This window comes from Brachyistius frenatus, unplaced genomic scaffold (genome assembly GCF_029030835.1).
Source record: "Brachyistius frenatus isolate BFR_SWC_R1_liver_20210118 unplaced genomic scaffold, ASM2903083v1 Contig_1, whole genome shotgun sequence".
NCBI classification, from domain to species: Eukaryota; Metazoa; Chordata; class Actinopteri; family Embiotocidae; genus Brachyistius; species Brachyistius frenatus.
The window spans coordinates 6,815,420-6,827,755 of NW_027210600.1; the positions used below are offsets into that span (position 1 = coordinate 6,815,420).

General features: G+C 42.6%; 1 protein-coding gene across 2 annotated transcripts in view; it reads right to left on the reverse strand.

The window, feature by feature from the left end:
• Positions 1 to 8,447, reverse strand: part of clpb (ClpB family mitochondrial disaggregase) — a 35,192-nt gene extending 26,745 nt beyond the window's left edge. Inside the window, exons 1-3 of one of the 2 annotated variants that reach the window (XM_069718139.1) lie at positions 7,834 to 8,446; positions 7,465 to 7,516; positions 4,166 to 4,252 (exon numbers count right to left, since the gene is read on the reverse strand). In XM_069718139.1, coding sequence (XP_069574240.1) covers positions 4,166 to 4,252; positions 7,465 to 7,516; positions 7,834 to 8,281 — 587 coding nt within the window. In that variant the 5' untranslated portion in view covers positions 8,282 to 8,446. Of the gene's footprint in view, positions 1 to 4,165; positions 4,253 to 7,464; positions 7,517 to 7,833 lie in introns of both variants that reach the window. The other variant, XM_069718223.1, reaches the window with a different exon arrangement.
• Positions 8,448 to 12,336: the final 3,889 nt, after the last annotated feature.

Below are 12,336 nucleotides of genomic sequence, written 5' to 3' on the forward strand. Positions count from 1 at the left end.
TGTGTTAGTTAAATAAAGAGAGTAATTTCCAACTTTAGTGCCACTCTTGGATTTATGCATCATAAAACACACAACCGATCTAGCTGGGCCTTTCATAATACATAATAATATTGTTTTATGTATTCCTTTTTATATATATATATATATATAATATATATATATATATTTTCTTCTGGTCCAGAGATTTAAGAGTGTCACTTGTATCTAAATTCTTCTTAACTTGATTATGCTCAGCTGCATCCCACCTGGAGCTCAGAAGGGGTCAGCGTGTTGCTCAAGGACACTTCAACGGAGGCCTGAACCTCCCAGTTACAGCTCCCTCTCCCACACTGCTTTTCTATCAAACAGTTGTGACCTCTCATGGTGTGACACATTACGAGCGGGAGATTTAACCCTCCGGCTCGGCCTCAGCTCTCCCGGCAGGTGACCGGTGTTACAGCCGGGGGCCGGTGTTGGTTTTCCAATCCGGCCCCGGAGGGACGACAGGAAACAGACACTTCCGTCGCCCTCGTGCTTTAATAGACACCCGAGCCGAACTGACCATCCATGTCTCTGACCACCTGGCCCAGGCGGTGGACCTCACTTTGACCCCCACCTCACCTGGTGCACATCTGGGGTCAGAGAGATGCCAGGGAGAGAGGTTCACTGCACTCAGTTATTATTCGGCCAAATAACCAAGTTGGTCAAAATGTAAATTCAATGCTCCTCATTATCAAATGGATTTCTCTGTACATTGTAAATAGTCAAAGACAGGTCTCCTTTAAATCAATTAACAAGCTCGATTATTCAATTGAACTCTTGTTACTTCTCTGTTAAATAGGTGATGCAAAGTGGTGAAGTTCATGTCCAACTTTCTACACCAATAACTCTCTCAACTGTTGCAAGGCTGGTATGTAGCTATAATATTAAAGAACAGTATTCTTATATAGACATGAAACTTTACTTGTAGAAAACCGTAACAGTTTACATATGCTGACAATAATTACATGAAATCCATATGATATTTATCTTGCGTAGGTTAGAACCCCCTTGAAGTCATTGTTCATGACATTATCAGTGTCCAGAGTATGATTTTTTTTTGTTGGTATAATGTGAAGAAAACTTGGTAGAAACAATTCAATTCCATATATGGTTCCTGATTCTGTCACTGAACCAGACTGCTTACCATCTCAATCATGATCTATCGTGACCGAACGATGATAATATTTCCCCAGGAGCTAGCTAGTCCAGCTAATCCCGCTCCCAAATCCGTAATCCCACTCCACATCAGCCCCCCCCCCCCCCTCTCTCTCTCTCCCCCGCTGAACTCTTCTCTCCCTCTTCTTCATCCGACGAGCCACTCGTCCCCTCCGTCCATCATCCCTCCGCTTTCCCTCGCTTCTCGCCTCCCATCGAGTCCCTCGGCCGACAGGTCGGAACGGTCAACAGGCGTCACACTCGGCTGAGCGCTCATTGTGTGCGTGAATGCGGCGAGGGAGGGACGCAGGGAGAGAAAGAGAGATGGAGATGGGTATTGTGCGTTAAAGAGTGCAAACAGAGGGCCGGGCCCTGCGCCTCCCCGATTTAGCGTCACATCAAAGCTAAGCAAACACACGCCCCCCCCCCCCCCCCCAACGTCTCACCCTTAATTCTTCCGCACACCCCTCTGCTCCACCCCTGATTCTCTCACACAGACACAGGCACGCCTCGACCCCTCAGCACAGTTGACCGGAAACAGTCCGAGAACTACCGAGGTGCTGAAATCTGTCCGTCTCCTGAAACAAAAATCACCGCTTCTGGTCCTGGAAAATATAAACGCACTGCGAGAGAGAGAGAGAGAGGTGGAATAATTCAACAGTGAGATCCATACTGACGCTGTAGCTACAGGCTAGACCTTGTTCATGAGTAATGTTCCCTGTGTTTTCACTTAACGGCTGCAAATAAAGTTGTGTGTGGCTGAGTAATAGGCAGTTGGCCTGTAAGATATTTGGTATAAACTCCCCCTGTCTCCTCACTTCGGTGTGTGTGTGTGTGTGTGTGTGTGTGTGTGTGTGTGTGTGTGTGTGTGTGTGTGTGTGTTTTGTGAGTGGATGAGAGTGTGTGTCTGTGCGGAGAGAGAGAGAGTGAGAGAGCGAGAGCGAGAGAGGTGTGTGACTGATGTGTGTGAACCGATGTTCTGTCTTGCCTGCAGCAGTGACGGCTCACTGGGGGGTTGGAGGACGGGATTAAACACAGAGGAGTGTCACTGTCTCGCTGAGTTATAGCACTCATAACACATACACACACACACACACACACACACGCGCACACACACACACACGCACAAAACACAGTGCCGTCACACACATGTACAGAGACGGCGGGAAAAGACACAAACGCGCATCCTATTAAATTTGTATCCAAAAAAAATAAAAAAAAAAAAAATCACACAGAGACACATCATGTCATTAAACACAATGTGAACCACATCAGTACATTACACAGCGACAATCACTCAGCACACGTGATGTAAATATGAAAATATACTGCAGCTAAAACATCACAAAATGATCAACGACTGTGTGTGAGGATTAGTTACAGACCAGAGAGTAGAAGACAACCAACAGCTACTTTCATCAACAACTTGATTGATTGGTTGATTCATTTTACTGTGTTTTGCATAAGCAGTATGCCCGGCACCAAATGCTTACAGGACACCATTAATAACAAAAAAGAAGCAGAGCAGTAGTAAGAGAAAGGCTTTCAAAAGTTTCAAGTGATTAAAAACAAATTGACGTTCCTGAGGTTTGTTTTGCGAGCTTTAGCAACAAAGTTAGACCAACTTAAAAATCGTAAACCTAAATAACCGTTCCACCCCGTCATCATCAGACCACCAGAGCAACTCTGGATTTGAAACACATTTCATTCAACATGGAAATTCTTAACTAATCGTAATAAGGAAGAAAATGGGATTTACTCTCAACTTCCACACTTCTAAATCACATCAGTCACACAGCCTGTTGTCCTTTTGGATATTTTTAAATGTACCAACTTTAAGGGCCAGAGGAAGAATTCCTGTTCACAACTGTGCAACTAAGGATCTTTGGTTTCTTGAAATAGTTGCTTTAACATGAGTTTCAGGGCCAAAGTTCTGCTATATTTGAGTACACGTCTGTAATTTTGGTTTTAGCAGGATATCCTTCGACCATTTTTCAACAAATCTATCAAGTAACTTCCTTGGACACCTAATCCCACAATATGTTTTTTTTTTTTTTTTTTACAATTGACTCCTTATTGTCTATAAAATGATAGAAAATTGAGAACAATATTCATCAAAGTGTCAGAGACTCCATGACAACGTCTACAAAATCACTTGCTTTGTCCAAAATCCCCCAAAACATTCAATTTACAATCACGTAAAAGCAGCATATTCTCATATTTTAGCTGAAAGTGGTACATTTTTGGCATCTTTCTTGATGACGACAATAAACTGATTATAAAAAAAAAAAAATGCTGACATGTAACTTTCTTTGCTCATACAATCAATACATTTCTTCAATATGAATAAGCCGACATAGAAATCTTAGTATCAGACCAATCTACCATCTAAAATTTGAAATGACCTCAAAATGAAATGCTTAAAAACAGAAAACGGTGCTTTTTCTAGTGTTGCAATCACAGTCGCAATGTACCACAAATTATTCATGATGTGTCGATTTTGCAGCCTGAATTCAAACAACCCAACCCAAAGCACCAGCTGTATCCCGGAGATTTAAACTAACCTCATTTGAAGCTATTTTCGTATTCAGATCTCACATTATGCTTCTCCTTCCTGAGGCCCTTTAACAAAAAAAGTGACCACACAGCCCTGATGGAGGGAAGAAAAAAAAAAAAAAAAAAAAAAAAAGCCCTGTAAATTGGATTTAGCCCGGCCTTAACCTCAGCCCCTCTCTGTGTTGTGTGTGTTCTGGGGGCCAGGAGGCTAATTGAATTTGTTGGACAGAGAGATGGGGGAACTGGTAAAGACCGTCTGTCAGTCTGAAAGTTGCTCTTTGCACTTCTGATGACGAACTGTACCGACTGGAGCGGGGACACTGGGATGACATATGCTCGCAGGGGCAACTCACGCAAGACAGCTGCGTCTGCACCAAACCGCGACATCTACCGTTTACGCACGTGCTTTTAAAAACACACGACTTGTTCAGACCTGTGCTGTCGGTTCATGGCAGCCACCATGAGAGCGGTCCAACCGAGGCGGTGGCGGTGGTTTGGGTCCACGCCTTCTTTTAGCAGCCTGATGGGGAGAAAGAAACACATCATTAACGCCGGCACACGGCAGACCGTCCCGCCGCCGGTACGGCCCGGCCCGGCCCGTACCGATGGCGACGTGGCGGTGGAACAAAGATTCATTCACAAATGAGAATTAAAACAAATCGGGGAAAAAAACAAGCTGATTGTGAGTTGTTTTTTTTTTTTTTTAAATCGAAGACTCGAAGTGTTAAAAAAAACACCCGCTGAAACATGGTTTCTTTGTCTTTACACACTCGCTCCGTGGCCACTTAACGTGTCTGCGTGTTCGAGCCAGGTGTGTGTTGCGTTTTCTTGCCCGAGGGTGTGACATCAGGTACCGGAGTGGCACGTCGCTCTCGGTGTGTGTGTGTGTGTGTGTGTGTGTGTGTGTGTGTGCGTGTGTGTGCGCGCGATCCGTCTGTCGTCTCTCGTGCTGAGCGGGCAGACACTGTGCGTGTTTACAGTCAACACAGTGGCCTCTGGCTGGTCTCCACTCAGCTCCGTTTTCACTGCCCCGGTCTTCATGCACCACCAGGGTTTGGGCAGGGAAAATGGCTCACCGCCACCGCAGCTGCATGGGAGCTTTTCGGGGGCGCAGCCGAAACCGAGCGGCTCTCTCTGCTTGTTATTTTACCAGAAGGTTACGTTGTCGGAGCTTTTTTTTTCTTCTTTCCATTTCACCAAACAGAAACATGTGGACGGTGGAGAAGTATAACGGATTGACTGTGCTGCATCAGGAGGAGTTAGTTAGTTAAGTCATACTTACACGTTGAAAGGCTCACGGAGCTGCAGATTTTTTTTTTTCGGTTTTGATTCATTTCTAGACTTGAAATAAAGTGGAATATTAATGTAAGATTACTACCTGCCTCCGATATAGCAGAGATGGCCAAGAGATCTCTTAGGGAGAGAAGCAGCCTGGGATCATTTCTTTAGAATGGTTAAGAACAGTGTCACGGAAATAAAGGCTGTTTCACAACCTTTTCTGTTGTCATTAAAATGTTACTGCGAAGAAGAAAAGTTACATTTAAGAAAAGCCCTTCCAATTTATTGGAATTTTATTGGCCAACATTGGACCATTACAGCTATATCTAGCTCAGCATATATGTTGTCTAAGACAAATGTGTTTTACGGAATATAATGCAGAAATAAACGCTTGTAATACTTTAGAAATGGTTCTATTTGTGTATTTTTATTCATGGTTATTTAAAATTTCCAGTGAATTTCACTGCTTCAATGCACTGATGGCGATATGGCCAATAAATTCTATCATGAATCTGTAAAATATCCTGCCTCATCTACATATCTTTGTCACATGTTTATGATAACCACATTTGAGTCAATATCACAATGTTTTGTTTTTTTATTTTCTCATTAAGGTATTGGTCCCAAAATTCCAGTATCCATTGCACTTTATCTTTAACAACAACTTTCAAATCTAAACGCTTCAGCGCACAAATGTTTACAAGCCATACCACAGTAGCGGTACCTCTAGTATAGTTGTAGCTAAGGAGCTGTGTTGAATGTCACCACCCTCCTCTTGTTTCCTGTGTTCCTCTACATCGCCTCATCCAACACGAGCAAAAGAATGCTAAATCATAATCTAAAAAGAATAATATAAATAAATATTCTATTTCAGCACAAATTATAATAACCGGCAGCTTTCAACCCAAATTTCAGCATCTTCCATGAACCTGCTTTGTATATCATCTCAATCTCATATATGACAGCACGTCAGCTTCTGATGCCAACTCCCCACTGTGAGTCTTCATCAGCATTGTCCAACACATTTTGTGGAGCCCTTTTGAGAAAGGAGACCTCTACTCTCGCGACACACCCCGACACTCTACCGCTTCTATAAACGCAACCACAGCACTTAACACGCGTGTGACCTGCTAACTGGCTGTCTCGCTGCACTCTCACCTGCACCATCTGCCACATGTGCACAGGTAACCCAAGCCTGCAAATGGTGACACACATCGATTACCACACACTTAAACACATGAATGTGGATACAAGTGCCCAACAACACTCAAGAGCACCCAATTAACACACTTCGTCCACATGTGCACATTAATCTGGAGTTCTTCCCAACAGTGAACGGCATGAACAGGAGAAAAGAGACATTCGTGAGTACTGTGTGTATCCAAAGGTACACGCGTAGTTGGTTTTTTTTTGGAGAATCTTGTGGTCACTAAGAGAATTCCACACAAACGTTCAGATTAAAGAGTCAACCTCAGGTCAGGTTACCTGGCGCCGGCGCTAGTGGCAGCCTGCTGCAGCATCTCCCCCCTGAGAGCCCCCCTGCTGTAGCGAAGAAATTTCCACTCGGGGATTAATAAAGTGAATAAAATCAAAAATCAAAAATCAACACCTTTGTCTGACTACAGTGTGTGTACCTGTGCCATTTTCAATATTCTAATGCAACATCATTCACAAGACAGATGGCAAACCTAAATTGTTGATATAATGAAGATAAATATAAATAATGCAAAGAAATACGCTTCTTTTTTTTTCCCAGTGAAAAACGAGCGAGGCACATCTGAGTGAGACGTCCATCCTGAAAACACCTCCACACACGAACTTCTATACGGATGGTCCTCTTCTTCCACCTGGTGGATATTAGTGGTACTACAGCTACAGGTGACACAACTGTGCACTCTCATAACCGCAGCTGTCCCTGCTTTCTGTTGTGAAAATTGGTTTCAGCTTGTGATTTGTGATCATATACAAGGCAATAAAAATCTGGAAAACCAGGTCCCATTAAAAAGGGACATTATTTTACTGCAAAGAGCAGCTTTGGATGCATCCACCCATGGTTCCTTTATTCACATACTTGGAGTTAAATGTTAAATGTAGTCCAGCTTGATTTTGTTTATAATATTAGAATTACTGGATATGGTCTCAGACAAAAATGAAAATGAATCATGATGGATGTCCAAAAAGCTTCAAAGCCTCCCAACAGTCAGATTCACCTTCACTCTGTCCACTGTCATGATGACACACTGAGGTTTGATTTGGTCCAAAAACATAAAGCAGTCTTACTACGCTTAGTAAATGAATCACGTGGTTCACAATGAAAAAAGACAAAAGTGCCTCCCCATGCAAAAACAAGAGAGAGAGAGAGAGAGAGAGAGAGAGAGAGAGAGTGTGTGTGTGTGTGTGTGTGTGTGTGTGTGTGTGTGTGTGTGTGTGTGTGTGTGTGTGAGTGTGTGGTACCTGGCCACATCTTGAGAGTTATTGGTCCTCGCTGCCTCCAGAAGACCATCACCTTGTTATTGAAAAAGCAGAATCATACAAAAAACATGAACCAGAGGCAGAGAATATGAAAAATGTCAGTACTCATTAGCAAAGTGGGGATATGCCCCGACAGTTTTTGAAGTCAAATTTATACCCCAAATATTCTCCTGACTCTACAGACCACTACAATACATGCTGACGCTTTGTGAAATTGTGCAGAAATTTGTTGACCTACAACAATGTTTAAATTTATAATGTTCTCTGTAGAAATTTAGTCAATGATTTATCAACAACGGACAAATAAGTTATACTAAATAAGACAACACAATGACAGCTGGTTAAGTCTACCTTTGGTGTCAGAGTCTTTCTTCAGGCAGAAGGCCACGGCTGCAGCAGACAGCACACCGACAGAAGCCACTCCTGCCCGGCTGGCTCCTCCACCTGTTCCCCGGCCTTCACCTCCACCGCTCTGCTCCCAGTACTTGTTGTTGTTGCGCCCTCTGCTGGCCAGAGCCGCCCAGGAGCCGCGGCGGTTCTCCAGGTTAGACAGCCATCTAGGGGCGAGGTGGTGGTACTGCACCGATGGGTTCAAACTGGTACTCGGAGTCTCCTCAGCCAAAATCCCCCTTTTGGAGATCCGGGAGGTGGACACGACGGGGTTGCGATTGGTCTCCGCCGGTGTCTCGCGGATGCGCCGGCTTGCGGCACCGCTTGCGCTGGTCTGGAGGACGCGGCTGCACGGTGACAGGCTGCGCGACCTTCGTGCAATTAGCCTGGTGGGAACCGATGATAACATGGCGATAAACTCACCGAAAACGAAACGGGGGACGAAACCCTCAGACCGACAGCGATCCCAGAGGGCTAAAGATACCTGGCAAGCCGGGGACACCGGGTTAATCCAGATCTAACAGCCGATGTCTCTGAGATTAGAGGCAGCTGGTTCAAAACATCGGGACGAAAACAACCGCTTCACCTCATCGTGGCGTCGATGTCACTAGAATCCGCGGTGCATTCTGGGAAATGTCGTTTTACTGGAAACTAACGCGCCGGTTGCTGTGACGAAATATGGGCAACATACGATACAACTTCCGTGTTGTATTCAATCAAGTGAGTGTTTCATACTTATGTGGGAAGGCGGGCTTCATAAAGGGTCTGTAGACAGATGAATTAACTTTTCAATGATGTCTGTCTGCAAAATACAAGTGTTGTATGATGTCCAACGTTTACATTTCATGTTTTATTTTTTATTTTTTTTAATTTTAACTTAACTACCGACTGTATTAAACAGAACAGCCTACCCTGATTTCTATACTTTGATTAACTAGAATAAATGACAAAATATCTGTAGGCTGCACAGTAGCTGTAGACTATGTTTCCACTATCAAACGCTTATACTGTATCCAAACAACAGGACAGAGCTGTTTTGGCTTCTGGGGCTTTCGTTTACATCTCCTTTGTGCAATTACTGTTTTTGAAAAGCACTGTCATACTGACAAAGAAATGATGATACAAGCTGTTTTATAAAAGCCCTTTGCCTTGTGCATCATAGCCACCAGGTGGCATCGAAACATAGTCCTGTTTAGGTTTTGGACAACTTGGACTGGTCAATTGCAGGTGAATGTCATTATCCGAGTACTCCTTAATTACAGTCACCAGTTTTCAGACATCATTTTGAGAATGTCTGGAGAATGTTTCCTTATACCATTTTAATCAGGGCCACACACATGTAAATGAAGCCCTAACGATGACCCAGATGAAGTCCTATTTTACAAGCAGTCCCTTTTACAAGCAATACTGCTGGTAAAATAGGGTTTTGATGTAGGAGCAATCCCAATAGAAAATTCTGCAATCTCAGTAAATTTGTTTGAACTGTCACCTTTTGTCCTACTTTTCAGCTGTACATCCTGTTTTCTCTCATTGTTGTAGCTTCTCCAGTCAAACTCTTCACTTTAGTTGCTTCCATTGTGTTGTCTTATATCATTTAAATGCTTCAGCTAGTATGAAATTAAACTTCTCCTCTCTCATTGGCATACAGTATTTCTTATGTATACAGGGGTAAAGATGCTAAGTGTCTCCCTGTTTTACAGATTGTTGCTGCCTTTCTCCCCAATTTGAACAACCTGTTTTGTTTGTTTTTGAAGGGTTTTGCACTTTAAATATCTTAAAATGTTCTCTTTATCAGGAAGAACACACACACACACACACACACACACACACACACACACACACACACACACACACACACACACACACACAAATATGCCTCTGAAATCAGAGCTGTAGTGCAAACTTGAGGAGAAACACTGCATGAATTTATAATTTCCTGCAATTGAAACCAAGCAGATATACCTGATATCTGATATGTCAATTTGCTTCTTCAGGTTTATCTTATTTCCTGTTAAAATGTGATGGTGCAGCAGGCGATAAGGCATTAGTATTGGTATATCAGTTAATGAAAGACAGACTCTTTAATGAGTAGCAGAGACAATTATTTTTAGAGATGGTTTTCCTGCTTGGCATTTTCATCCAGGCCAACTTGCATATCCTCAGATAGGTTACTATCAAAGATTGATAAATATAAATATAATGTCACTGAAAATGCCATTTTGTTCTGACTGAAATACAGTCCAAGCCATCCCACTGTGACGTACATTGTACAAGAGTGGGCCTCCCACAGTGTAGCTGTAATCTATTGGGTGGGTATGTTGCGTGCAGGCCAGAGATTTGCTGTTTCTCAGCAGACATGAATCACAGAGGACATCTTGCTCTGCCATCATAAATTCACTGGCACCTTCACCGGCCATCTCATCTAAAGGCCACAGTTATGTTGGTGTGCGTTTGCTTTTGTAGACACCTGACTATTCTCACCAACTGTACTGTCACTCGCCTGCCAACATGTTCGTGTCTGTTTCTAAAGCAATTTTTAAAGTCATTTTTGCTGTTGATGTCAACAGCAAAGATATTGATGGCTGATATTTGTGTCTTAGCACAGTCAGCTCCACAACTCGTGGACTTAAAATGTTTTGCAAACCCAGGTGATACCCACTCCATTAAAAAATGGCTCACTTAGTTAATCAGTCTCCTTATGAGATATCCCAGTGAGCAACAATGCACAACAGCAGAGCAACGAGCTCACCCACATGGACTGCAGCTAGAATTAATGTATTAATTAATAACAAATACGCCTTTGCATGCTAGTATGTCGACAGTGGAGAAGGTGTGTTGCAGGATTTTAGTTATGTTGCATGCCAGCACAATAGTGTTTATACAATTTTTACCAACATGTAAGCGTACCGGGGAAACTAGTGACAAAAGCAACCAAAATAAATGTTATTGAATAACATAAAAAAAAAAGAAAACATAAGTCTGCCATGCATCTTTGGATCTGATTGACAATTTTGTTAAATGAGCACTTATTTTTTATTTTCTTCCCTTACAAAAATCTGTCCATCTTGTACTTTACATGTTTGTTTTATTCTCTGAATCCAACCTATGTTCCTAACCTTGCTACCGTTGTCTGTTTCTTTTCACTTCCTAACTAAATCAGTTTCATTGTCATTTTCCACAGCAGACATTAGCAGGGACGTTACAGGTAAAACTAATAAGATTTATTTTCCTCTGTTAATCGTTGCAGCGTAATACAGCATTTAATGATGTTACTGATGTTTTTGACCTGTCAAAATGTCTGCTGTGAAAGTGGTAATTTCAACTTTAGACCTACTAGGCAACTTTCCAAGACTCACTCAGTAGAAGTCATGTACGGTGTTGTTGTTTTTTAAATGTTTTGAATGACACTGAATGAATGATGCTCGTTTCGTCCCAGTGAGGAAAGTCTCCTCTCACTCACCTGTCTCAGGAGGTCAGAGGTCACAGTCAGTGGTGGAAAACTGTGGCAGGGTTCTGTTGACAGAGCTGTTGCCTGGCAGCGCAGTAGACTAAAGGATGAAGTCATTCCGTGATGGGTGCACAATGCTGTATTATCTGTAACGTGTATGCTTGTAACACTGCCCGTCAGTCACCACAAAATGAAACCTTTCTGCTGAGAAGAAAAAAACATTGCACGGCCTGTCTCTGTTTCATATCTTTACAGAAATATACACCGGACTCAAAAGAGCAAAATGTAACGTGAAGTTCAGTTTATTTGGGCCTGAAGATGTTGTGAAAACACCCGCAGATCAAACTGAAGGAGGCCAGTAATGGGCTTACACACTCCAAGATGACAGGAGGGAGATGGATGAAAGAGAAAATGACATGACAGACTGAGTGAAAAATAAAAAGAGACACGCAACCAGAGGGAGAGACTATGACAGACATTCAGTGACACTACAAATACTGCATCACAGGGCATTTTAATGTTATTGTTCTCAGCAGCTGTGAGTTTATAACATCATGGAACTGACAGCCAAAAAGTGAATAAGGATTTAAGACCAAAGAAAAGTGGAGTCTCCCGAATACTAGTTTACAGGTCAGCCATCAGGTGCACCTGCAGCTCCGCCGGGTTGCCTACATCTTTGTGAAAAGAACCCGACCTGATGCAGTCTGCTTAGTATTTGTTAATATGTCATGAATAAAGATGTGCTTCAAACTACACTTTAAAGTGTCCATGGAGACTATAAAGTCTTGTGTTGTTAACACACAGCTCCTGTATTCGTAATTCGACTGGTGCATTTTAACAAATTATTTTAGACAGTGCTAAACTTTCCCAACCAATATGAATTGCTTTCCAGGTTTGGTCAAATCTTTTCTCAGCAGCTCTACTGGTCATACTGTCCAAACTTTAAGGATGTATGATATTCTCTTATAAATTATTGTGTGTATGGGAGGCTGGTTATTAATTCTTCATTTGTGCTT